This window comes from Macaca nemestrina, chromosome 9 (genome assembly GCF_043159975.1).
Source record: "Macaca nemestrina isolate mMacNem1 chromosome 9, mMacNem.hap1, whole genome shotgun sequence".
Classification (NCBI taxonomy): domain Eukaryota; kingdom Metazoa; phylum Chordata; class Mammalia; order Primates; family Cercopithecidae; genus Macaca; species Macaca nemestrina.
The window spans coordinates 19,981,086-20,008,627 of record NC_092133.1 but is presented as its reverse complement, the minus strand read 5'-3'; the positions used below and the strand labels follow the sequence as shown (position 1 = coordinate 20,008,627).

Genomic DNA, 27,542 nt, shown 5'->3' with positions numbered 1-27,542 from the left:
TCACAATCGAATTTCTTTCTTTTTTTTTTTTTTGAGATGGAATCTCACTCTGTCGCCCAGGCTGGAGTGCCGTGGAACAATCTTGGCTCACTGCAAGCTCCGCCTCCTGGGTTCGCGCCATTCTCTTGCCTCAGCCTCCCAAGTAGCTGGGACTACAGCCGCCCACCACCACGCCCAGCTAATTTTTTGTATTTTTAGTAGAGACGGGGTTTCACCATGTTAGCCAGGATGGTGTCAATCTCCTGACCTCATGATCCACCCGTCTCGGCCTCCCAAAGTGCTGGGATTACAGGCGTGAGCCACCGTGCCCAGCCTTGAATTTCTTTACAAAACAAATTATCTTAGTGTCTGAATGGCTTAGTTTACCTCCAACATTTCGGGAACTTGGGTATTAAAAAAAAAAGACTAGGGCAGCCACATTAGAAATTGTGTCACTGCTGGTTAAAAATATTCAGGGATTCAGGATTTTCCCATAAGTTAATCAATTATAATTATTCCCTTACACTTGCCAGGGGTCAGTCTTTTTTTTCAAACCAAGAAAGCGTCCTCACCTGGAGAGATTTGAGAGACAAATACTGAAGTCTCAGGCCCACAGGAAAGCAAACAAACAAAAAGAGAAGATGGCGTTCTTGCCTGATTTCAGACCACTAAGCATGTACTCCATTCATGCAAGGATTTGGTGGTTCCTAAAAGTAAATACTGTATCTCTGATATGAATAAAACTACAATTTCTTCTCAGATATTTTACACCTCAGTGTGATTGAGTTTAGTTGCTTCCTTGAGCCAGGGTGAAGAAAGACGTGTGTGTGTACGTGTGTGTATGTGTGTTTTGTGGGGTCAGGGTGAACTGGAATGCGTGTGTGTGTATGTGTTTTGTGGGGTCAGGGTGAACTGGAATCCGTGCGTGTGTGTGTGTGTGTGTGTGTATGTGTGTGCTGTGGGGTTGGGGTGAACTAGAATCCGGGGGTGAACTAGAATCCGTGGAAGTGCTCGGTCTCTCCCTTGTTTGACTGACTCCCGGCCGCACACCCAGTCCCTGACACATGGGGGCGCACAACAAACATTTCCCGAAAGATTCGGGAGCAGCATCTCCACCAGCTAGCTGGGCTGCCAGGTGGGTATTTCCTTCAAAGCTGGGAGAGCGTCCTACGCCCACGCGCCCAGGAGGGCGCCCCCGCAAAGCAACGTCTAGGAGACCACAGCGGATGCCACAGCTGGCCCGAAGCGGATCAGCCTTGGGGGCTACGCATGCAGAAACAGGCGCGGAGTCCCCCGGGGGGACGCGAGCAGTTCCAGCTGGGATCCCAGTTTCGCTAGGGAAGAGCCTCTGGCTATGGGAAAGCGGTCTCCGAGTTCATGCGAAGGCCCAGGTCGAGGTCTACACTGGGGGCAGGGAAGTGGAGGTGACCACATGAGCGCCCCACCATTGAGCGCCGCCGCGAAGTCTGCGCTCTTTGGGTCACTTGGAGCGCGGCCAGTTTGGCAGATTTGTTTTTTTCCCGGAACAGCCCGCGGTGGCTGGGCTGTTCCGGAAAACTGCAAACTTTGCTGTGCGCGCTCTCCCGTGCGCAGGCTCAACTTTGCAGAGCGAGTGGCCAACTTTGTAGAGCGCGCGCCAGCTTTGCAGAGGCGCCCTCCAGGGATTATGCGTGCGGCGGCGCTTGTCGCTTTGGGCTCTTCCACCCCTGCCGAGCGCTCTGTCCCGAGGAAGGGGCGGCGCAAGCCCCGCCCGGCCCTACCCGGGGCGGCCCCTCCCTCCGCGGCGCTAGGGCTTTTAGTTTCGCTTTCGCTAAAGGGGCCCCAGAGCCTCGCTGCGGAGCGACAGAGAGAGCCTGCCAGCCCCAGCCGCCCTACCGCCGTGGGAACGGTAACTAGAGCCCCCGCCTCGGCCGGCGCTTCCCCAGCCCGCCGGCCGTGCGCGTCTGGCCTCCCTCCTTCCTGTCGGCTTCCTAGTCCCCTCTCTGCCCCCAGCGTGTAGGGGAGCCTGGTTGAGTGAGAGTGGCCCCGACGGCCTGCGCTGAAACTTTGGAGAGAGCCGTTTCTGCCCTCTCCATCGCTTGCCTTGTTCAGCTTGTCCTCCCTTCCCTCTCGAGATTTAGGAGAGGAGGGTTCGTGATCTGGCACAGCGGCTAACAGCCAGGGCTCCTTTACCTGGGTTCTGGTCCCCGCCCCTTGCCTGCAGACGGCGGGACCTTAACCCTCTCTCTGTTAAATGGGAACCACGGTGATCGCCGCTGACTGTTGCGGGGATGAACAGAGTTGATTATAGTACGTGGTTCGCGGCAGTGGCTGTGTCAAGGCTGAGTACCCTGGAGCTGAGCGTCCTTGCTGCAGGGCCCTTAGAGGGACCTTGAGGAGGTGGAAACAAGGCAGGAGACATTTAAACGGGTGGAGTGTTAGGCTCCAGGAGACAGCTTTGCGGTTTATGGAGCAGTAAAATTACTTGTGAGTGATTGTGGGTGTATCATTTCCAGATCTTTAACTCTTGAACTTCTGGGCTCTCGGGCTAGTTGACGTGGCCCTCCCTGTTGTCTCAATTTACAGGCTATTTCCTCCTTTTGGGTCTCGCCAGCCTGACCTTCACCCTTGGTATGGCCATTGCCTAGATTCACAGTCCACCTTCCCCCACCTGTAAACTGTGTGGCTTTGGGCGGGTTACTTAACATCTCTGAAGAAGCTGAAGTTTCTGCAATACCAAAGTAAAGGCCCTGGTCTAGCAGCGCCGTGAGCTTCGGGTGACACAGCGGAGCGCTTGAGTGCCCAGTAGAGCCTCCCTTTCCCCCTCCCAGCTGCTAGAGGCAAGAGGGAGGGGGAAGTTTTCAGGTCTTCTCTGTGTGCCCTTTAGGAAGATTGTTTTTATTTGGGCAGGAAGTGAGGCACAAATGTATGATGTCACTTTTCAAGGGAAGCAGCTGCAGTCCATTTCCCCCTTCATGAAAGTAAAAAGTTCAGACAATAGCTGGACAGTGACTTCCTGGCCAGCTGTGTACCAACATGTGGGCCCCTGGTCAATATATTTGGAAACAATCACTGCAGGAATTTTTTTTCAGTCTCTACAAAATCTTTTTTAAAATATGGATGTGGTTTTGAAATAAAGGCGAAGGTGGACAGTTGTAAATCGTCTTAGTCTCGTGGACATTGGTGATAATGGAAATATTTCTTGACGATTTAGAATGTGCCACCCAGTGCCTAGCATTTTACGTGCATTGTTTCATTCATCCTCCCAACCACTTGTGACATAAGTACCATTGTTTTCCCATTTTGCAGATGAGGAAACTGAGACTTAGAGAGGTTGAACACTTTTCCTGAGGTCCCATGGCTAATATGTGGAAGAACTGATTCAGCCCCAGATCTCAGGGTTCTCAACCACCCTCTTGGGTCTCCTTGGTTCTGTTGTTTGGACAGTAGTTTATTCAAGGGGCTGAAGGATTCGAAAATACATTTAAGTTAGGTTTATAAAGAAAAATGGATTTGGTGCCTGTCATGTACCTGACACTTTTCTGTGATCCAAAAAAAAAAAAAAAAAAGATTAAGATGAGGTCTCAGTCTGCAAACAGCGACAATCTTGGTGACGAATAGTAAGAATAAGAGTTACAGTGACTAACCGAGATTTACTGTGTGCCTGGCATTGTTAGCGCTTTGAGTGTCTCATGTATTAATTTATTTAAAGAGAAGTTAGACATATTTCATTTAAAGAGAAGTTAGACATATTTAACAGTGGGATAAGCAGTCTCCCTCAAATGGCTGCTCTTTGCAGTCTGGACCCTAAAAAGGGGACAGATATGAGAAAATAATGCCAGGCGTACCCTCTCCGGGCAGCTTGGCAGAACTGAGATAGGTCTGGATTTTCTTGGTGCACTGTGATGATGAAAGGAGGAAATAAGGGGTCAAAACCAGGTCTTGGTGTGACTGAAATGAAGTGTCTGAGATCAGACACCCCCACCTGGTTACCACCCTGGGCTATGATTGCCCTTTGGAGGTTCCAAAAATCAAGCCCAGTCTCATAGGAATAAGAAAGTAACTGTTTAGCTTTACAGATTTGAAAAAGCCAAGTCCCACCACTGCTGACTTGAATTGTTAGAAGAGACCCTTTCTGTCACTGTAGACAGTGTTTAGCATCAACCTAGAAGGATACTGTAGGTTTCAGACAGAAGACCTAATGGCCTACTGTTTGGAGGGAAAGTTCTAGAAAGTGTCCCATCATTGAGCCACAGAAATCAGCCTGAATTTTACATCTCAGTAGCTAAGTCCAAAGCCCTCTCTTAGTGTCTGAGAAGGATGAGGAGTTTATACCCATCCTTTGATGGAACATTTCAAATGTTTAATGAGTGCACGGTTCTCTCTGCCTGCATGGCTCCCACCTACCCTCCCTGCTTCCCGAACCTTTTCGGTTCTCAAGTCAGACATTTCCTCCCCTGAGAACTTTCCCTAATTTCTGTGAGGTTCTTGAGTTTCCCTGGTATGGTTACAGATTGTTCACCCTCAAGGCACACAACACAGTTGCATTTCAACCTAGACGCCATCCTTTTTTTCATGTCTGTTTATCAACATGGCAGGACAAGCTCAATTTGCTCACAAGTATGTCCCTAATTCCTAGTGGGAGTCTCCAAAAGTCTCCAAAAATTCAGGTTCTTTGCCCATTTTTAAAATTGGGTTATTTGCTTTTTTGCTGTTCTGTTGTGAGTTCCTTGTGTATTTTGGACATTAACCCCTTTTCAGATATATGGTTTGTAAATATTTTCTCCCATTCCATAGGTTGCTTAGGGCTATCAAAACAAAGGCTTGGCTTTCTTAGGAGCCATTTTGCTTAGGGCCTTCCCCTTTTTCAAAACCACTTTATTAAGGTATAGTTGAAATATAAAAAGCTAGGCCTATTTAATGCATGCATACATAACAAATTTGGGGATAAGCAGAGATACACCCATGAAATCATCACCACCTCAACAAAGCCACCACCTCCTAAAGTTTCCTCCCACACCCTTTAATACTATTATTATTTTATTTTTATTATTATTATTATTTTCCGAGATGGAGTCTCGCTCTGTCACCAGGCTGGAGTGTAGTGGTGCAGTCTTGGCTAACTGCAACCTCCGCCTCCTGGGCTCAAGCGATTCCCCTGCCTCAGCCTCCCAAATAGCTGGGACTACAGGTGTGCGCCACCATGCCCAGCTAATTTTTGTATTTTTAATAGAGACGGGGTTTCACCATGTTGGCCAGGATGGTCTCGATCTCTTGACCTCGTGATCCGCCTGCCTTGGCCTCCCAAAGTGCTGGGATTACAGGCGTGAGCCACTGCGCCTGGCCAATACTAGTATTTTTTGTGTGGTAAGAACAATCACCATAAGATCTACCCTTTTAGCAAATTGTAAGTATACCATATAGTATTGTTAGCTATAGGCACTATGCTGTATAGTAGATCTCTAGAATTTATTCATCTTGCACAACTGAAACTTTGTACCCTTTAACTATCACTTCCCCATTTCCTCCTCGCTGCCCCCACCCCCGACTTCTGGCAACCTCCATTCTATTCTCCATTTGAATGAGTTTGACTCTGTTAGATTCCACATAGATGTGAGATCATACAGTAATTGTCTTTTTGTGTCTGGCTTATCTCACTTAGCATAATGCTCTTCAAGTCCATCCATCTTGTCACAGATGGAGGATTTCCTTCCTTTTTGTGGCAGAATAATATTCCATTGTGTGTGTATACCACATATTCTTTATCTGTTCATTCATTGATGGACATTTAGATTGTTTCCATAATGCTACAGTGAATGTGGGAGTGCAGGTATCTTTTTGAGATCCTGATTTCAGTTTCTCTGGATATATAGCCAGAAGTAAGATTATTGGATCATATGCAATTTCTAGTTTTAATTTTTTGAGAAATCTCTAGACTGTTTTCCATAATGGCTGTACCAATTTATATTCCCACCAACAGTATAGAAGAGTTCCCTTTTTTCACATCCTTGCTAACACTTACCTTTATACACGCACACATATATACATACACATACACATTATATATGCATATGTGTATGTGTATACCATACACATATTGTGTATGGTATACCATATATATTTAAAAATATATATACATATTTAAAACAGCTATCCTAACAGTTGTGAGATGATATCTTATTGTGGTTTTGCTTTGCATTTCCCTGATGATTAGGGACACTGAGCACCTTTTCATATACCTGTTGCCTATTTGTATGTCTTTAGAGAAATGTCTATTCAGGTTCTTTGCCCATTTTTAAAATTGGGTTGTTGTCTTTTTTTTTTTTTTTGCTATTGTGTTATGTGAGTTCCTTGTGTGTTTTGGATATTAACCCCTTTTCAGATATATGGTTTGTAAATATTTTCTCCCATTCCATAGTTTGCTTTTTTTTTTTTTTTTTTAATTTCCTTGCTGTACAGAGCTTTTTAGTTTGGTGTAATCCCACTTGTTTATTTTTGCCTTTGTTGCCTGTGCATTAGCATCATATGCAAAAACTCATTGTCAAGACCAATGTCAAAGAGCTTTCTCCCTGTTTTCTTCTAGGAGTTTTAAGGTCTCAGGTCTTATGTTTAAGTCTTTAATCCATTTTGAGTTGATTTTTTTGTATGGAGTAAGATAAGAGTCTAGTTTTATTCTTTATATCATGGGGATATCCTGTTTTCCCAACACCATTTATTGGAGACTGTCCTTTCCATATTGAATATTTTTGGCACCCTTGTCAAAAAATTAGTTGACTGTAATGTGTGGGTTTATTTCCAGACTATTCTGTTCCATTGGTCCATGTATCTGCTTTATGCCAGTGTCATACGGTTTTGATTACTATAGCTTTGTAATGTCATTTGAAGTGAGGAAATGTGATGCCTCTAGCTTTCTTTTTGCTCAAGTTTGCTTTGGCTATTTGGGGTCTTTTGTAGCTACATATGAATTTTAGAATTTTTTTATATGTCTGTGAAAATGCCATTGGAATTTAGATAGGGATGGCACTGAATCTGTTCAGTGATCAATTTGAGCAGCATGGACATTTTAACGTATTAATTCTTCCAATCCATGAACATGGAATATCTTTCCATTTATTTATGTCTAATTTCTTTCATCAGTGTTTTCTAGTTTTGTTGTTCTGGCTCAAAGAAGACCCGTGTGTTGCTTAATTTGCACATATTTGTGAATTCTCTAATTTCTCTCCTGTTACTGATTTCTACTTTCATACCATTGTGGTCAGGAAAGATACATGATATGACTTTAATCCTCCTAAAATAATTAAGACTTGTTTTGTAGCCTAGCATATGATCCATCTTGGAGAATGTTGTGTACACTTGAGAAGAATGTCTATTTTGCTGCGTTGGATGATATGCTGTATATATGTCTGTTAGGTCCATTTGGAGTAGTGTTGTTCAGGTCCACTGTTTCCTGATTGATTTTCTGTCTGGATGTTGCAAGTGAGCTTTTGAAGTCCCTTACTATTTTATATCTTTTTTTTTTTTATATATATCTTTGATAAATTGGTATCTATAATTATAATATAATGACTTTCTTTATCTCGACAGTTTTTTACTTATAGTCTATTTTGTTTGATGTAAGTATAGCCTCGCCTGCTCTCTTTTGGTTACCATTAATATGGAATATCTTTTTCTATCCCTTCACATTTAGCCTATGTGTGTCCTTAAATCTAAAGTGAGTCTTTTGTAAATATCATGTAGTTGGATCTTATTTTTTTACTCTATTTAGTCACTGTATGTATTTTGATTGGATAATTTAATCCATTTATATTTAAAGAAATTATTGATAAGGGCTCACTGTTGCCATTTTGTGATTGTTTTCTGACTGTTTTATAGCTCATCTGTTTCTCTCTTCCTCTCTTGCTTCCCTCCTTTGTGATTTGATCATTTTTTGTAGTGATATGCTTTGTTTCTTTTCTGTATATATTTTGTATATCTACTACAGGTTTTTGCTTTGTTTTCACCATGAGGCTTACACAAAACATCTTATAACGGTATATTCTAAGTTGATAACAACTTAGTCCATTTGGGATTCTATTACAATATACCCTAAACTGGGTTGCTTATAAACAACAGAAATATATTTCTCGTAGTTCTAGAGTCTGGAATGTTCAAGATCAAAGTACTAACAGCATTAGTGTATAGCAAAGTTTCATTTCCTTGTTCCTTTATTATATCTTATCACATGGTAGATAGGGCAAGGTAGAGCTCTTTTTATAAAGGTACTAATCCCATTTATGGAGCTTTACCCTTTTGACCTAATCATACCCCAAATGTCCCCCTCCTAATACTATGACATTGGTGAATAGATTTCAGTGTATAAATTTTGGAGGGGTATGTAAACATTCAGACCATAGCAACAACTTAACTTCATGCACATTCAGAAACTCTACAGTTTTATTCTCTCCTTCCACGTTTTATGTTATTGGTCACAGTTTACATCTCTTTATATTGTATATCCATTAACAACTATATATCTATAGTTATTGAAGGTAGAGTTGTTTTTAATACTTTAGTCTTTTAACTTTAGTAGAGTTCAAAGTGATTTATGCACAATTAATACAAGTGCTCCCCAACCTATCATGAATTTACATCCCTATAAACCCAGTGTAAGTTGAAAATATCATAAGCCAAAAATGCATTTAATGCAACTCATCTATTGAATTTCAGAGCTTAGCCTAGCCTGTCTTAAACATGCTCATGTCACGTTAGCCTACAGCTGGGCATGAGAATCTAATACAAAGCTTATTTCATAATAAAGTGTTGGATATCTCATATAATTTATCAATACTGTACTAAAAGTAAAAACAGAATGGGTGTATGGTTACTTGAAGTATGGTTTCTACATGATGTGTTTTGCTTTTGCAGCATTGGAAAGACAAAAGATGAGTAAAACCATTGTAAGTCAAAGACCACTTGTAAATTATTTGCATATTCTGGATTTGACTATACACTTACCTTTACCAGTGAGTTTAAAGAGTGTCCTTTCATTTCAACCTGAAGTATTCCTTTTAGCATTTCTTGTAAGGCAGGTCTAGTAGTGATGAACACCCTCATTTTCATGTGTCTCAGAAAAGTATTTATCTTTTCTTCTGAAGGACAGCTTTGCTGGATATAACATTGGTGGTTGGCAGTTTCCTTCTTTTAGCACTTTGATTATATTATCCCACTCTTTCCAGGCCTGCAAGGTTTCTGGTGAGAAATCCGCAGATGGTCTTATGGACATTTCTTTGTATGTAATGAGTTGCTTTTCCGCGTGTGTGTGCGCGTGCGCATGTGTGTGTATACATATATATATGTACATATCAATAGCTTTTGGAGTACAAGTAGAATTTGGTTACATGGATTAATTGTGTAGTGGTGAAGTCTGAGATTTTAGTGGACCTGTAACCCAAGTAGTGTACATTGCACCCAATATGTAGTTTCTTAAAATCCCACATCGTCCTCCCACTCTCCCTTCTTATGAGTCTCCAGTATCCATTATACCAATCCGAATGCCTTTGCATGCTCACAGCTTAGCTTCCACTTATAAGTGAAAATATAGGTATTTGGTTTTCCATTCCTGACTGACTTCACTTAGAATAATGGCCTCCAGCTCCATCTAGGTTACTACAAAGACATTATTGTAATGTCTCCATCTTCCTTCTTTCCTTCCTTCCTTCCTTCCTTCCTTCCTTCCTTCCTTCCTTCCTTCCTTCCTTCCTTCCTTCCTTTCCTTCTTTCCTTCTTTCCTTCTTTCCTTCTTTCCTTCTTTCCTTCTTTCCTTCTTTCCTTCTTTCCTTCTTTTCTTTTCACAGCTTAGCCTAGCCTTTTCACAGACTCTCACTCTGTCACCCAGGCTGGAGTGCAGTGGCACAATCACAGCTCACTACAACCTCCACCTCCTGGGTGGAGCAATTCTCCTGCCTCAGCTTCCCGAGTAGCTGGGACTACAGCCGCATGCTACTACACCTAGCTAATTTTTCTATTTTTAGTAGGGACGGGGTTTCACCATGTTGTCCAGGATGGTCTCAGTCTTGACCTATGATCCACCCACCTTGGCCTCCCAAAGTGCTGGGATTACGGGTGTAAGCCACTGTGCCTGACCTACATCTTCAGTTCTGATTTAGCTTATTTGAATCTTCTCTCTTTTATTGGTAAATCTAGCTAATGGTCCCCTGAGTTTATCTTTTCAAAGTAGCAACTTTTTGTTTCATTGACCTTTTGTATTTTTTTGTTTCAATTTCATTTATTCTGCCTTGATCTTTGTTATTTTCTTCTGCTAGCTTTGGGTTTGGTTTGTTCTTGCTTCTGGAGTTCCAGGAGGTGTGACTTTAGGTTGTGAATTTGTGATCTTTCAGACTTTCTGATGTAGATATTTAGCACTACAACCTTTCCTCTTAGCACTGCTTCTGTTGTATCACAAAGGTTTTTGATAACTTGTGTCACTATTATTCGTTTTGAAGAATTTTCAAATTTCCATCTTGATTTTATTGTTAACCCCAAAATCATTCAGGAGCAGACTGTTTAATTTCCTTGTTTTTATATAGTTTTAAGGGTTTCTTTTGGAGTTGATTTCTAGTTTGATTCTGGTGTGGTCTGAGAAGATACTTGATATAACTTTCATTTTTAAAAATTAATTGAGACTTATTTTGTGGCCTATCACATGGTCTATCTTAGAGAATGTTCCATGTGCTGATGGGAAGAATGTGTATTCTGCAGTTCTTGGGTAGAATGTTCTGTGAATATCCGTTAGGTCCATTTGTTCTGGAGTGTAGTTTAAATGCAGTGTTTCTGTGTTGACTTTCTGCCTCAGTGATCTGTCTAGCACTGTCAGTGGAGTATTGAAGTTCTCCAATATGATTATGTTGCTGTCTATCTCTTTTCTTAGGTCTAGTGGTAATTGTTTTATGAATCTAGGAGCTTCAGAGTTATGTGCATATATATTTAGGGTTGTAATATCTTCCTGTTGGGTCAATCCTTTTATAATACTTTCTTTGTCTTTTTTTTTTTAACTGTTTTGCTTTAAAATTTGTTTTATCTGATATAAGAGTAGCAACTTCTGCTTGCCTTTATTTCCGTTTCTGTGGAGTATCTTTTTCCACCCCTTTACCTTGATTCTATAAGAATAATTTGTATTAGCTGAGCTTCTTGATGAGGGCAGACATTTGGTTTGTGATTTTTTAAATCCATTCTGCCAATCTTTATCTTTTCAGTGGAGCATCAGGCCATGTACATTCAACATTAATATTGAGATGTGACCGACTCATCATGTTGTTACCTGGATACTTTATTTTCTTCATTATGTTATTGGTTTATAAGCCCTGTGAGTTTTATGTTTTTGAGAGGTTCTATTCTGTTGCATACTGACCTTTTGTTTCAGGGTTTAGAATTCCTTTTAGCATTTCTTGTCGGGCTGATCTGGTAGTGACAAATTCCTTCAGCATGTGATTGTCTGAGAAAGACTATATCTCCTTCATTTATGAAACTGAGTTTTGCTGTATGCAACATTTTTGGCTCAGAGTTATTCTGTTTAAGGAGGCTAAAAATAGGGCCCCAGTCCTTTCTGGCTTATAAGGTTTCTGCTGAGAAGTCTACTGTTAGTCTGATAGCTTTTCCTTTGTAGGTTGTCTGATGCTTTTGTCTTACTGCTCTTAGAATTCTTTCCTTCATGTTGACTTTAGTAGTAGCCTGATGACTGTATGCCTTGGAGATGTCCATTTTGCCATGAATCTCCCAGAAGGGCTTTGACCTTCTTATATTTGGATGTCTAAATATCTGGCAAGGCCAGGGAAGTCTTCCTCAATTATTTCCTCAAATAAATTTTCCAAAATTTTTACTTTTTCTTCTCCCTCAGGAACACCAATGATTATTATCTTTGGCCATTTTACATAATCTCATATTTCTTAGATACTTTGTTCATTTCTTTTAGTTATTTTTTCTTTATTTTTGTCTGACTGAGTTTATTCAAAAGCCTTGTCTTGAGCTCTAAAGTTCTTACTTCTACTTGGTCTAGTCTGTTGTTAAAACTTTCCACTGTGTTTTGTAAGTCCCTAAATGTGTCTTTCTTTCTAGAAGTTCTGATTGTTTTTTGTTGGTTTTTTTTTTTTCTCTAAAGTATCTATCTCTTTAGAAAAATTTTCATTCGTATCCTGAATTTTTAAAAAACTTTCTTTATGTTGGTTTTCACCTTTTTCTTGTATCTCCTTGGGTAACTTAATAATCAACCATTTGTATTCTTTATTTGGTATTTCCAAGATTTCATCTTAGTTTGGATCCTTTGCTGGAGAGCTAATATGATCTTTTGGGGGTGTTATAGAACCCTATTTTGTCATATTGCCAGAATTATTTTTCTGGTTCCTTCTCATTTGGATAGACCATTTCTTCTAATTATTTTTTAATTTGTTTTTTATTCAACTGTTGCTTTTTAATTTCCTTTCTTCTGCCTTATGGATGTGACTTCAATGATTATAGCTTGTTGTAACCTAATTTGGCTCTGGGTGCTTTTGGGGGTGAAGACTGTGTATGAGTTCCTTGGTTATAGAGAGTCTTTGTGTGATGGTTTTCTCAGATGTAGTAGCAATGTGCTTGGTGTGTGAGCAGGTTTACTGTCTCTTATGGGGTTAGGATGGCAAAAGTCTCTTGAAGGTTAGCTCATCCCCAGTGGTGTACACTCATTCATTCATTCATTCATTCATTCCTCCAGTATTTTATTTACTGAGTTGAACAGTTCAGGCTTCAGGTCAGCATGGCAGTTGTCCATGGGTAAAAACTGGGTGTAGCTAAAACAGGTAGATAAATACAACACCTAATGTGGGCAGAGGTCCCAGCCTTGACATAGGCAGCTGGAGAAGCTGGAGTGAAAAGCACTGAGGTCTTTTCAGAGGGAAGGAAGGGGCTACCTCAGCTCCCCTGCCAGGCCAGCAGGAGAAAAATCTGCTTCCCATGCACACTCCTGACCCAGTGTTCCGTCTGTTCAAACCAGACAGACACCACTTTCCATCTGCAGAAATGCTGGTATTCCACGTAGAAAGGGATTATGACTACCCCTCATGCAGGACTGAACCCTGAGGGCACTTGTCCTATGGGGATGCAGTCACCCTGAAGTGTTCCAGAAAGGCTGTCTACAGATGCACCCATGCCACGCTCCTGTAGGAGAAGCCCAAGCTGTAGCTGCAGTGGTGGGTGAGGAGGAGAAGTCTCCTTCTCCAAGACCTGTCACAAGCACCAGGGCTGCTTGACTGTTGTAGTAATGCCACAGACTTTCCCTGCTGAGTTCAGCATTGCACCTGTGCCTCTGCTGAAAGAAACTTCCCGCAAGCAGAAAGCTATGGGACTCGAGCTTTGCCATCTGGATTCTTTCGTCCCATGGGTTACTCCCTTGATTTGGTACACTGCCCCTTCCCCTAGGAGTAGGAGCCCTGAGGGCCAGACTGTTGTGAATGCTGCTGCTCCTCTAGGTCTAGCCACCCAGTGGGGCTGCCACACTCCAGGAAAGTGCTGGGGAAAGTCTGCAAGGGGTCCAGTGATGCGACCTGCCCTCAGATTTCCAGCAGTGGGTACCAGCACCTGTTCTGATGGGGATGGCAGGGGAGTGACGTAGACTCTGAGATTCCTTATACATAGCCTTAGTGTGTTGGCTTTCTCAAACACTAGCTATAGTAGGAATGAACTGATCATATGGACAGACTCAGGACCTCCTGATTAGCTGGGGGTATTGCAGGCAGTGGTGACAGATGGGGTCATGCACAAGTTTTCTCCTTCCTGAGTGCTATGCTATTCTGCCAGCAGATGCTGTAATGGACCGTGTTTGTTGGCCTCCAGGCAGGAGGTGGCACTTGGAAAAGAACACCAGCTGCGGTGGTAGCCGTGGGATTTGTGCTTCTCATGTTACCCAGGTGAGGTACTCTGGTGTCTCAGACAATGGGCGAGGCCATAGAGCTTCCCAAAGTTTCTGTTCTTTGTGTTAAGCTATGGAGTAGGGGGTAAAGAGGCAAAGCCAGGTGGAGGCTGGGTCACGCAAGTGCGTGCTGTGGCTCTCCACGTAGGGGCTCAAGCAGAGGCCCCAGTGGGGATAAGAGGGCAGTCCTCCTGCCGCAGGGGTAATGTTCCAGGGAGGAGCGCAGCTGCCTGTGCTGCACAGAAAGTCCACACAGGGAGTGCAGAGTAGCAGGTGACAGTAAGCCCTGCCCAGTTCCCATGCACTTGGCAAGATAGGTCTCACACCCATAGTGTTCCACTAGTAGCAGCTAGCTAGGTTCCAGGCATTCCGCTCTCAGAACTCAAAACTGCCCCAGGCCATAAGCCTTCCCAGTTGAGACATACCATGGCTTTCAGGCCACACCCCTTCTGGTCTGCCTGAGAAGCAAAGGTACCCAGCTCTTGTGCTTGTGAGTATAACCCACTGCCCACTCACCCCTCGGTCTGGCCAAGGGGGTTCATCGTCACACGAGATTATATCACAAATGTCAATTAGGAACCTCTCTCAACCTGTGACAGACTACTGAGTTAGCTGGAAGACATCCACAAGGTCACCTGTGAGGTAGGACCTGGAATGACTTCCCTCTATCCCTGCTGGGGACCGAGAGCACACGCAACGTACATCCCAATGCTATTCCTTCTCGTGTGCTCCCCAGTGCTCACTAAGTCAGCTTCAGTGCTGGGTGGGATTAAGACCTTTCCCTATGGCCTGGATTGCCAAGTTCTCCAGTGGGAGTGTATGTCCCAGAGACAATTTATCCCCCTCACACTCCAGGGACTTAGAATTTTCCACCTGGTATAGGCTGCAGCCCACCACTTCTTTCAAAGGCTCTGTGGTTTCTTTCAGCTTTCCTATTAAGTTCCTGTGTTGCTTCTTGGAAAAAAGTACACAGCATGAATCTCTACACACTATTTTGTCTTCCCAAGTGAGAGAGGCATGCTAACAATGCCTCCAATCTGCCATCTAGGAAAAAAAATCAGTTGCTTTTCTTTTGCTGCTTTGAAAATTTTCTCCTTATCTTTTTTGACTCTTACCAGTGTTTGTAATGTGTCTCAGTGTAGACCTGTTTATGCTCGATCTGTTTGGGGTTCTTTGGGCTTCATGAATCTAGATGTTCATTTGCCTCTCCAGATTTTCTGTCATAATTTCTTTAAATAAACTTTCTACCCTTCTCTCCTTGCTCCTTCTGAGACACCCATACTGCATATATTCGTTCATTTGATGGTCCCATAAGATCCATAGGCTTTCTTCACTCTTTTTCACTCCTTTTCTTTTTGTTCTTCTGACTGGTTAATTTCAAATGATCTGTTTTCAAGTTCACCTGACTCCTTCTTCTGCTTGATCAAGTCTGCTGTTGAAGCTCTCAATTGAATTTTTTATTTCAGACCTTGTATTCTTCAGCTCCATAATTTCTGTTTCATTCGTCTGTATGGTTTTTATTTCTTTGTTGAACTTCTCATTTTGTTTATCTATTGTTTTTCTGATTTCATTTAATTGTCTCTCTGCTCTCTTGTTCCTCACTGGGCTTTTTTAAGATGATTATTTTGGATTCTTTGTCAGGTAATTCATTTTTGAGGGGTCAGCTACTGGAGCTTTATTTTGTTCCTTTGGTGGTGTCATATTTCCTTGATTATTTGTGTTCTTTGAAGCCTTGCATTGTGTGTTCCCACTTGAAGAAGCAGTCACCTCTTCCCATCTTTATTGACTGGCTTTAGGAGAGAAAGACCTTTGCCGGTGAGCTCAGCTAGAGATTCTGGGGATCTCTCACACCTTTTCTATGGATATACCTGCTCCACACCTCTTGATCCCTCTTTGGGATTATATGCATTTTCTCAATCCTGCAAAGCCAGACCTCATGCTAAAAGCCTCCTCTTTATTCCTTAGGGTAGTACCCTGAAATGTTCAAAGTTTCATGTCTTCTCTCAATCCATCAAAGTTGAGTTGGCTGCTAGTATCCATACCTGCTGTTGAGATCCATGCATCATCTGTGGTTGTATACAGACTGTTGTGCACTGAGGTACACATCAGCTGGCTGAAGGGGTCCATAGGCCAGTCATCCAGCAGGGTTTATGGGAGGGTCTTAGGGTAGAATGCATGAGCTGGGTAGCAGAATCTACAGCTGACTGTTGATAACCGTTCACTCTTTGCACTCCTGCTTTTTCTCCTTGCTCCTAGCTGCCCCAGATGATTCAGCCATGCTATTCCCCTCAGTGTTCTGGGTGGGATGAGACAGAAGTGGGTCTCCTAGACAACATCCTGTTAGGCTGGGAAAGGTGGGTGCGCACTTCACTCTCACTTCCCCCATGGGAGAATTGTGAGCTGGAGGGACCTCTGCCTGGCACTGAGCTGTGCCACCTTAGGGGAGAGGTGATGTGGGTAAAGTGAACTGCTCTTGTTATACTCTTTGATGCATCCAATCTTAGATTTTTTGCTTCGCCAGTGTGCTGAAACCTCTCAGTGGACTCCTGTGGCCTCACAAAAGTATTCTTGTCTATAGGTGTAGTTGCCAAAATCAGTATTTCTATAGAAGAATGAAAACTGGAATCTCCTATTCTGCTATCTCACTGATGTTTCTTCTGTCTTTTAAAAATAGTGGCTATATTGTTTTGTCATCATATACCCTAAATTCAGCCTTTAAGATTAACTTTTGGAAAAGGGCCAACTTGGTTAACACCACATGTCAAAGTTAGTGTCTTTGGTGAATTTTTTTAAAAACTTTGACTTATTAGTTTTGAAAATATGTGAGTATGTATTGTGTTAATAACAATCTATGTTGAAAAGTAAGTCTACATAAAGGAGACAAAAGAAGCTATCCGGTGTTTTCCACGTGTGTGGCCTTACGATTATCTCCTCTGTGGGTTATCTCCATTTTGAGAAACTTTGGGTTCTAATCTGGAAAATCTGCCTCCCAACCAGATACACATTGGTGGTGATGAAGGGAGGCTCACGATGTGTTGAGAAACAAGGTGACCATCTGACTTCTCCTGGTCATTGTAGAGACCTGGCAGTAGGACTTTCCCTTCTTCTTAGCTCCCTCCCTTCTTCCCAGTTCACCCTCAGATAAGCTGGAAGGTGAAACCATAATGCCATTCAGAGTGCAAGGCCACTAGATCGTCGCTTTGCCTCCTGGGACACCTCCTTCTGAACTGCATTCCTTCTTCTCTCCACCTCCAAAAGTCATTACTTGTTGTGCTCAGTGGCACAAAATATTCTGTAAAATAGATACCTTCTTGTTTTCCAACTTAATGATAGCATCCCTCGGTGAGCCCTAACTGGAATACAGAACTGCACCTGACAACCGTGGCCTGCTCAGTGAAGTTGCTTAGAGATTGTATCAGAGGCATTTGAACCAGAGCAACTCCATATTGAATAGGGGCTGGGTAAAATAAGACTGAGATCTACTGGGCTGCGTTTCCAGGAGGTTAAGGCATTCTTAGTCACAGGATGAGGTAGGAGGTTAGCACAAGATAGAGGTCATAAAGACCTTGTTGATAAAACAGGCTTTGCAGTAAAGAAGCCAGCCAAAACCCAGCAAAACTAAGATGGTGACAAGAGTGACCCCTGGTCACCCTCACTGCTCATTATACACTAATTATAATGCATTAGCATGCTAAAAGACACTCCCCCCAGCACCATGACAGTTTACAAATGCCATAGCAACATCTGGAAGTTACCCTATATGGTCTAAAAAGGGGAACTTCCTCAGTTCCTGGAATTTCGCACCCTTTCCTTGGAAAACTTGTGAATAGTCCACCCATTGTTTAGCATATAATCAAGAAATAACTATGAGTATCCCTAGTCCAGCAGCCCAAGCTGCTGCTCTGCCTGTGGAGTAGCCATTCTTTTATTCCTTTACTTTAATTAATTAATAAGCTTGCTTTCACTTTATCGACTTGCCCTTAATTCTTTCTTGCACGAGGTCCAGACCCTCTCTTGGGGTCTGGATCAGGACCCTTTTCCAATAACAGTTGGGACCAGGTAGAAATTGGAGTCTGGAGAAGTTTCCCTTTATTCCTGAAAGTTGATCTGTGATCCCTTCATGTGGAAGGAAACGGGACTTGATTTAGAAGAAATGCTTCTAATACTGGCCAGGCGCCGTGGCTCACACCTGTAATCCCAGCACTTTGGGAGGCCAGAGTTTGAGACCAGCCTGGCCAACAGCCTGGCCCGATCTCTACTACAAATACAAAAAAAAAAAATTAACCAGACGTGGTGGTGGGCACCTATAATCCCAGCCACTCAGGAAGCCGAGGCAGGATAATCACTTGAACGTGGGAGGCGGAGGCTGTAGTGAGCAGAGATCACGCCATTGCTCTCCAGCCTGGGCAACAAGAGTGAAACTCCATCTCAAAGACAAAAAAAAAATGAATCTAATACTGGCTCTGCCTTGGGCCAGCCACATCACTTTTAGCTAATTATTTTCCCTTGGGGTGTGTGTTTCATCCAGCCTTCCGTTCAGTTAAATATTTTAGTAAGCACCTTCTGTGTTCCAGCTACCTCTGCCATGATGAACTTATATCGTCTTATGGGAGCCAAACAGCAGAGTGCAAATAAGCAAGCCACATACAAAGGCTATGTAGTAAATGAAGGCAGAGGGTGGGGGTGGGAAAGGGCCAGGTAGTAAATATTTTTGGCTTTGTGGCAATCACTCAACTCTGTTGTAGAGAGAAAACAGCCATAGGCAGTACATAAATGAATGGACATGGCTGTTTTCCAGTACAACTCTATTTACTGAAACAAGTGTTGGGCCATAGTGTGCTGACTCCCAGACTAGATCAGAAGGGGCCTTAAAATCCGAGGACATGGCTTTAGATTTGAACTTGTAGTTAATGGGGATCTCTTGAAGATTTTCAAGCTGGAATGTAATTTGATGGAAATCTATTTTGTTTAGAACTGTGTAAAAGCATCTGATGGAAAGAGAGCCTAATGCCCCAGGTTGTCGCTGCTTTTGAACTGCGTATGAGCACTTCGTGACCTGCTAGGAATTTAGGGGGAAATTGTCATGGTTGTAAACGTTGACAGACCTTCCACTGTTTCTTGTATGCAGTGAACATAAAACAAAATTGTGGATGCTGGATTAGAAGCTCCCTGAGGGCAAGGACTTTGTTTTCTTTGCTGCCATATGTAGTCTCTGGGATGTAAGCATACTCACATATTTGAATGCATTAATGGGGCAGTAACCCTGAATCTTAAATATGCAAAACTGCTCACCCCTAGGCATAATGGAAAAGCATGTCACCTAATGAGTGTCATTTAAAAATATCACAGTATCAGTGATGCCACTGACCTCATGGCTTGTTTTTTTTTCTTTCCAGATGGCAGACGATCAGGGCTGTGTTGAAGAGCAGGGGGTTGGGAATTCAGCAAATGAAGATTCAGTGGATGCTAAGCCAGACCGGTCCTCGTTTATACCATTCCTCTTGAGGTAGGTTTGCTTAATCAGGGACCCTGGACCACGTCAGCCTGCCATGCCTCTGCCATCCCCACCCACTTATGGGGAGGGGACACTCAGGGAAGGAGGTTCATGCTGAGCATGGGAGGTTTGCACAGGTTCTTGCTAGCCACATACAAAGGCTATGCAGCTGTATGCAGCAACACTAGGGTCCTGCGTGCGGCTGTATGCAGCAACGCTAGGGTCCTGCATGCGGCTGTATGCAGCAACGCTAGGGTCCTGCATGCGGCTGTATGCAGCAACGCTAGGGTTCTCATGTGCACCCTCTTGTCTGTGGGCCAAGCCCAGGAATGGACAAAACCAAGCATTGGGAGTCTCCTGCTCAGCGGCCGAGTGTCTGGTAGCAGTTCCCAGGAATCAGGGGCTGTTCTCATTAGAGGCGATTTGCAGGCACCTTCAGAACAGAGCCTGGGCTGCTGCCACCAGTGGGACCAAATTTGACAAAAAACACAGAATCCAGGGGCTGAGAGACAGGAGGTTTTAGGGTGACTCACGCCCACCCTGTGCCTCCTGCTTCATTCCACTGATAGAAGGGGGATTGCATCCTGTTCATTAGTTCCTGCCTTCCCCTTTCTTGAGTTCACTTTTAAAATTCTAAATTTTGCATTTAATAATATAATAGCTTCATTGATAAACTCTTGTATGCCTGCTTTGTATTATTGCATTTAGTCTACATAATTGCACATTTAGTTTTATTGTTATCACCATTTATCAGGTAGGAAAACTGAGGTGCTGTGAGGTTTAATAACTTGCCTTTTTGCTGACAGTAAATGATAAAGCTGAGAAACTATACAATGCCAGCACCACTCACTTAAAGGTTCTGCTGTGTGCTTGCCTTTTAAAAGTAGGGCTAGCTTGGTGCAGTGGCTTACACCTGTAATCTCAGCACTGTGGGAGGCCAAGGATTGAGGATCGCTTGAGCCCAGGAGTTTGAGACCAGACTGGACAACATAGTGAGAGCCCCGTCTCTACAAAAAAAGATAAGAAAATTAGCTGGGTGTGGTGGCACATGCTGGTAGTCTGGCTATTCGGGAAGCTGAGGCAGGAGGATCACTTGAGCCCAGGAGATCAAGGATGCACGGGACAATGACTGCACCACTGTACTCCAGCCTGGGCAACAGAGTGAGACTCTGTCTCAAAAAACAAGTTTTTTTTTTTAATAAAAAATAAAAGTAGGACTGCAAGGACTTGGAGGAACCCCAGACCCTCCCTTAACCTTGATCATGGATGGACAGTGAGTGGAGCTTCCTGAGAGACAGAAGGCAGCATGAGTCAGACGCATCACACTTCTTTGGATTCCCTAAGCCACGTCTTACCAGGAAAGATAGCGAGGGGGATAAAGGCCGAGGTTAGGGAGTGCTCCCAGGCAGTGCTCAGGAGGGGAAGAGCTGGTGGGGGGTGGGCAGCCAGGCTCCCAACACCTCAGAGCAGACCTTGGGTCATATCATCCAACCTAGGACTTGGAAAAGTGGGAGAACTCCAACACTGTGGACCCAGATTCTGTTGTTTGCCAAATAAAGTCAAGAATATCCAATTAAATGACCAGAAAATACAGTTCTGACTCCTGGAACTTTCCAAAACCCTGAGAAATTGGTACAGGCCAACTTACTCCCCAGGGAAAGCCCCTTAGAGCCATGGGGCTTTGCTTATATGTGCTCAAAATAATGTAAAGCTGTGTGTTCCCTTGTGTATTTTAAGGTAACATACACATTTTTGTCAAGATAGTTGCAAAAGATGTAATAATAGTTCACTCTTCCCCACCCTTTTTGAGTATTTGACTTCAGCAAGTTGTCTACAAGTGAAAGAGAAACAGGAATCATTTAATAATCATTTTGTAAGTCTTAGTAAAGCCTTTTGATGTACTTCCCAGAAAATATTAAAATAAATGGTGCGTTGTAAATACTGACATTTCAAAGTCATTTCTTTAAATGTATCCAGTGGAATCTACATCCATAGTGATTTTATAACCACCTTTATCCATTAAAAAAAATACATGAACAGCTCTCCTGTAACAGCTAGAACTTTTATATTTCTTTTTTCCCCTCAAACTTGGTTTTTTCATTCTCTTTTCCTCCACATTTTCTTCTGATGTAATAGATTTAATTGCTTAAAAGTCTTGTTGATCACAGCACATCATATACCTATGTAACATATACACGTATGCGTATGTGTATCCATATACATTTTAAGACAGTTTTCCAGATATCATGAGTATTAAAAGAAAGTTCTCCTAGACTAAGTTACTGTTTCAGCTTTAATGAATTCACAGTTGATCTAAAAAATAAATGTTAATATATCATTAATATATTGTCATTCATCAAAATAATTATTAAATAGAAATTACATGGAAGTTTCAACTTATAATGGAATGAAGGGGCTTTTAATAAGTTAGTTTCTAAAGAAATGGACAAATAATACTTATTGCTGGAATAAGAAAGAATTTGATATTACCTTTTTCCTATTTTTCGTTTTTAGTGATAAGAAGCACTGAGAAATCATGAATAAATACATGAGATGGTAGGAGGTTTGTTATAGTCATGTCACTTAATTCTTTGAATTCTCTGAATTCCTTCTGAGTTCTGGACCAAAAAATGACAACTTGATTAGGTCTGTCCTTAATTATGTTGGAAGTAAAGAATTGGCAATTACCTAACTTACAAAAGAAATTGTTATTCAGCCTTCAAGGTATTTAATTTTTTTAGTTTCTGGGAAGTACACCAAAAAACTTGTACGTAAACTTTTCAAACAGTTGTAAATTAAATTTGCTCCTCTTTTATTTAGAGGCAGTCTGTTTAACTCAAAATGTTCCAGAAAAGATAATTAAGCATTAATAAACATTTGTCAGTATCCTTTTTTTGATAAAATGCTTTTAAACCATATGCTATTTAAAATATATTTTTGTCAAGACGTTGGAGCTGCTGATGTAGCTCATTCATGTATGAAAATTGTCTGCTCTATAATCTAGTTGACAAAGCCAGTCCCTGTCAAACCAGTTAGCCGTACCACACTTGTTTGCTGTCAGTAAATGTCTGATACCATTTTTCAGTTCAATAAATATGTTATTAGGCATCCTTGTGATAGTCATCTCGTTTCTGAATTCTAAATTCTTTTTTTTTTTTTTTTTTTTTGAGACAGAGTCTCGCTCTGTTTCCCAGGCTGGAATGCAGTGGCCAATCTCGGCTCACTGCAAGCTCCGCCTCCCGGGTTCACGCCATTCTCCTGCCTCAGCCTCCCGAGTAGCTGGGACTACAGGCGCCTGCCACCACGCCCAGCTAATTTTTTGTATTTTTAGTAGAGATGGGGTTTCACCCTCTTAGCCAGGATGGTCTTGATCTCCTGACCTCATGATCCACCTGCCTCGGCCTCCCAAAGTGCTGGGATTACAGGCGTGGGCCACTGCGCCCGGTCCTGAATTCTGAATTCTTATTCTTGGATAGGTGAATGGATGGATGGAGGGAAGGGAAGAAGGATGCAAGGAAGAATGAAAGGGTACCAAGCCCAGCCCCATGTTGACCTCCTGGAATCAGTGTTTCTTTTGTTGTCATAGGACTGATAGGGTTTGGCTCTGTGTCCCCACCTAAATCTCATCTCAAATTGTAATCACCGTAATCCCTGTGTGTTGAGGGAGAGACCTGGTAGGAGGTGACTGGATTATGGGTGTGGTTTCCCCCGTGCTGTTCTGGTGATGGTGAGTTCTCACGAGATCTGATGGTTTTATAAGTGTTTGACGGTTCCTCCTACACACACTGTGTCTCTCCTGCTGCCATGTAAGACGTGTCTGCTTCCCCTGCCACCATGCTTCGCCTTCCACCATGATTCCCCAGCCATGTGGAACTGTGAGTCAATTAAACCTCTTTTCTTTATAAATTACCTAGTCTCGGGTAGCATCTTCATAGCAGTTTGAGAACAGACTAATACATAGGAGTCCAGCTCAACAATAAAAAATCTTTGGAAATACTAAGGGGATGAAAAAGGCAAAGGCATTAAACAAGAACCATCATCACTTCCATTTCATTCTATTATATATTTTTTAATACAATTTTCAGTGTATACAAGCATACTTTGTTTTATTGTGCTTTGCAGATACTGTTTTTTTTGTTTGTTTTTTGTTTTTTGTTTTTTTGAGACAGAGTCTCACTCTGTTGGCCAGGCTGGAGTGCAGTGGTGTGATTTGGCTCACTGCAGCCTCCACCTCCCAGGTACAAACGATTGTACTGCCTCAGCCTCCCAAGTAGCCAGACTATAGGTATACACCACCACGCCTGGCTAATTTTTATATGTATTTTAGTAAGGACAGGATTTTGCCATGTTTCCCAGGCTGGTCTTGAACTCCTGACCTTAAGTGATCCACCCCCCTTGGCCTCCCAAAGTCCTGGGATTACAGGCATGAGCCACCACACCTGGCCCAGATATTGCATTTTTAATAAATAGAAGGTTTGTGGCAACCCTGCAAACCTATTGCCTCCATTTTTCCAACAGCATATGCTCACTTTGTGTTTCTGTGTTACATTTTGGTAATTTTCAGTTTTTTAATTAGTGTTGTATCTGTTACTATGGTCTGTGATGAGTAATCTTTTTTGTTGTTGTTGTTCAAACCCAGGATAATCTCTGTAAATATAATCAGTGATCTTTGATGTTACTATTGTAATTGCTTTGGGGTGTCACAAACCACACCTGTATAAGATAGCGAACTTAAATGATAAATATTAAGTGTGTTCTTACTGCTCCACCCACTGGCCATTCCTGTCTCTCTCCTTCTCCTTGGGCCTCCATATCCCCTGAGACATTATTGAAATTGGGCCAATTAATAACCCCACAATGGCCTCTAAGTGTCAAGTGAAATGAAGAGCAATATGTCTGTCACTTTAAATCAAAAGCTAGAAGTGATTCAACTTAGTGAAGGCATGTCGAAGCCAAGACAGGCCGAAAGCTAGGCCTCCTGTGCCCAACAGCCAAATTGTGAATGCAAAGGGAAAGTTCTTGAAGGAAATTAAAAGTGCTACTGCAGTGAACACATGGATAATAACATTATGCTTATTATTGCTGACTTGGAGAAAGTTTGAGTGGTCTGGAGAGAAGATCAAACCAGACCCAACTTTTTCTTAAACGAAAGCCCAAGCCAGAACCAGGCCCCAACTCTGCAATTCTTTGAAGGCTGAGAGAGGTGAGAAGGCTGCAAAAGAAAAGTCTGAAGCTAGCAATGGTTGATCCATGAGGTTTAAGGAAAGAAGCCTTCTCCATAAAGTAAAAGTTCAACATGAAGCAGCAAGTGCTGATGTAGACGCTATAGCAAGTTATCCAGAAGATCTAGCTAAGATCATTGGTGAGAGTGGCTACGCTAGACAGCAGATTCTCAATGTAGACAAAACAACCTTCTATAGGAAGAAGATGCCATCTAAGATTGTCCTAGCTAGAGAAGAGAAGTCAATGCCTGGCTTCAGTGCTTTATAAGGACGCTTGACTCTGTTGTCAGGCAGACTGGTGACTTTTAAGTTGAAGCCAATGCTCATTGACCAGTCTGGAAATCTTAGAGCCCTTAAGAATTATGCTAAATCTACTGTTTCTGTGCCCTATAAATGGAAGAACAAAGCCTGGATGACACCTGTTTATAGCATGGTTTACTGGATATTTTAAGCACACTGTTGAGACCTGCTGCTCAAATTAAAATAAGATTCCTTTCATTGACATTGCACCTGGTCACCCAAGAGCTCTGGTGAAGATGCAGAAGGAGATTAATGTTTTTATGCCTGCTAAAACATCCGTTCTGCAGCTCATAGATCAAGGAGTAATTTCAACTTCCAAGTCTTATTACTTAAGAAATAATGTCTTACTATTTGAGAAATATTATTTCAGAAATACATTTTATAAGGCTATAGTTGCCATAAATAATGTTGGGAATAACATTATAGTTATAGTGTTACCTTTGATGGATCTGGGCAGTTAATTGAAAACCTTCTGGAAAGGATGCACCATTCTAGATGCCAGTAAGAACATTTGTGATTTATGGGAGGATGTCAGAACATTAATAGGAGTTTGGAAGAAGTTGATTCCAATCCTCATGGGTGACTTTGATGGGTTCAAGACTTCCTTCTGTGGAGGAGGTAACTGCAGATGTGCCTGTTGTGGTGGAAATAGCAAGAGAACTAGAATTAGAAGTAGACCTGAAGATGTGGCTGAATTGCTGCAGTCTCATGATAAAACTTGAACAGATAAGGAGTTTCTTCTTATGAATAAGCAAAGTAAGTGGTTTCCTGAGATGGAATCTACTGCTGGTGAATGTGCTGATATATTTTTGAAATGTACATTTAGAATATTACATAAACTTAGTTGGTAAAGCAGCCACAGAGTTTGAGAGGATTGACTTGAATTTTGTGTGTGCTTTAACTCTTTTTTATTTTCTTTTAATTTTTTTTTTAACACTTTTGTTGAGGGCTGACTTTCAACAGATTGCAGTGAGGGAGCTGCTCTGCTGCGTACAAAACCCCAACCCGGAAGCAGGTCATCTTTGAATGGTTTAGTGCCAGGTTCCTCACGAATGTGCATTGCGTGATGGGCGAGGGAACAATCACCTTTCTGTTGACTTGAATTTCGAATGAAGTTGTGCTGTGAATAACGTGCTGTCAAACAGAATGGCATGCTACGGAGAAATTGTTCATAAAAGGAAGAATCATTTGATGCAGTGAACTTCATTGCTGTCTTATTTTAAGAAATTGTCACAGCCACCCTAATTTTCAGCAACCACCACCAGATTAGTCATCAGGCATCAGTGCTGAGGCAGGACCCTCCCCACCAGCCCAGCGATTACAACCCACTGAAGGCTCAAATGATTGTTAGCATTTTTTAGCAATAAAGTATGTTTTAATTAAGATATGTATTTTTTGACATAATGCTGTTGCATACACTCAGACTGGTGTATCGTGTGAACATAACTTTTCTACCCACTGGGAAACCAAAAAAAGTCAGGCGACTCCATTTATTGCAATATTTGCTTTCCTGTGGTGGTCTGAAACCGAGCTGGCAGTATATCTGAGTTGTGCCTGTATTTGAATTTGGAACAGCCCAATGTGGTCCCACATACCCCCATTACTAATGACATACTTCACCTTTATCAGACCCACGTATAACTAAGAAGCCCCACCACAGTGCCTGATTCAAGGAGACTCACAGATACATCTTATTTGTCTCTTTGTGGATGACCCGGAGGTTTCCTCACCCCGTGAGGTTCAGGGTGGGTGAGGACGTCTGCCCTTCTTTTACACGGTGGGAGATGGGAGGGTGGGCAAGGGAAAAGTGGTATCTCTGATAGACCAGTTTTAGAAAAAAAAGTGTAAGTGGCAGTTGAGGACCTGACCATTTATTCTTCCCTTAAGACTGTGCACCTCTGGGAAAGTTTTTGAGTACCTTGCTGGAAGTCTTCTGCCTGAAAGACCTTTTATTTTGCAAAAATAGATGTGGTCTGTGGTATGTCCCCCCCACCCCTCAGCTTTAAGTCGTTTGGAAAGATAAATAAGCCTGGAGGGTCGACATTCTGGTCCACTCTACCTTTTTCATAGCACGACTGATGTTGATGTCATTAAAATAAACAGTATCCCGAGGTCCTCCCTGCAGTTTGGTCCTCCCTGAAGTTTCAGGAGTGCCATGTCACCCACTGACAGATGTGGGGTGCAGTGCATGGGAATGCCACTGGCTCCTCTGGATGTTCCTTGCAGCTGATGGTACCTCCCGCACCCCCACAACCTTCCCTCCTATCCCATCCCATCCCATCCCATCCCACCCCATTCCAGCCTCCTTCTCTAAGGAGCTCAGGATCACTGTTAGGCAGTGGAGGAGGCAGTGGCATCTCTGACCTGTCTCTAATCAAGGACCAGATTGCCCACCTGCCCACCCCTGGAGACATGAAGGATCCTGGGTTGCAGAAAGAAATATCCCCTTCCCCAGAAAGCCGGGGTGGGACTCACAGGTCTCAAATATTAATAGTTTCAAGCCCCTAGACTTGTCTTGGCCTTTTTTTGCCTCGCAGCCACTAGATGGCAGGACAGCATTGTTTTATCTCCAGTCTGTAGGCACTAAAAATCCAGCCTGTTCTTTAAAAAAAATATTTAAGGTTTTTATAATTTTCTGATTATTGAAGAACAT

General features: G+C 42.5%; 1 protein-coding gene across 2 annotated transcripts in view; it reads left to right on the top strand.

Annotated features, from left to right (window-relative positions):
- Positions 1-1,630: 1,630 nt before the first annotated feature.
- LOC105466939 (caspase 7) overlaps positions 1,631-27,542 on the top strand; it is a 51,045-nt gene continuing 25,133 nt past the window's right edge. Inside the window, exons 1-2 of one of the 2 annotated variants that reach the window (XM_071069098.1) lie at positions 1,631-1,867; positions 19,270-19,379. In XM_071069098.1, coding sequence (XP_070925199.1) covers positions 1,646-1,867; positions 19,270-19,379 — 332 coding nt within the window. In that variant the 5' untranslated portion in view covers positions 1,631-1,645. Of the gene's footprint in view, positions 1,868-13,757; positions 13,872-19,269; positions 19,380-27,542 lie in introns of those variants that run through there. The other variant, XM_071069099.1, reaches the window with a different exon arrangement.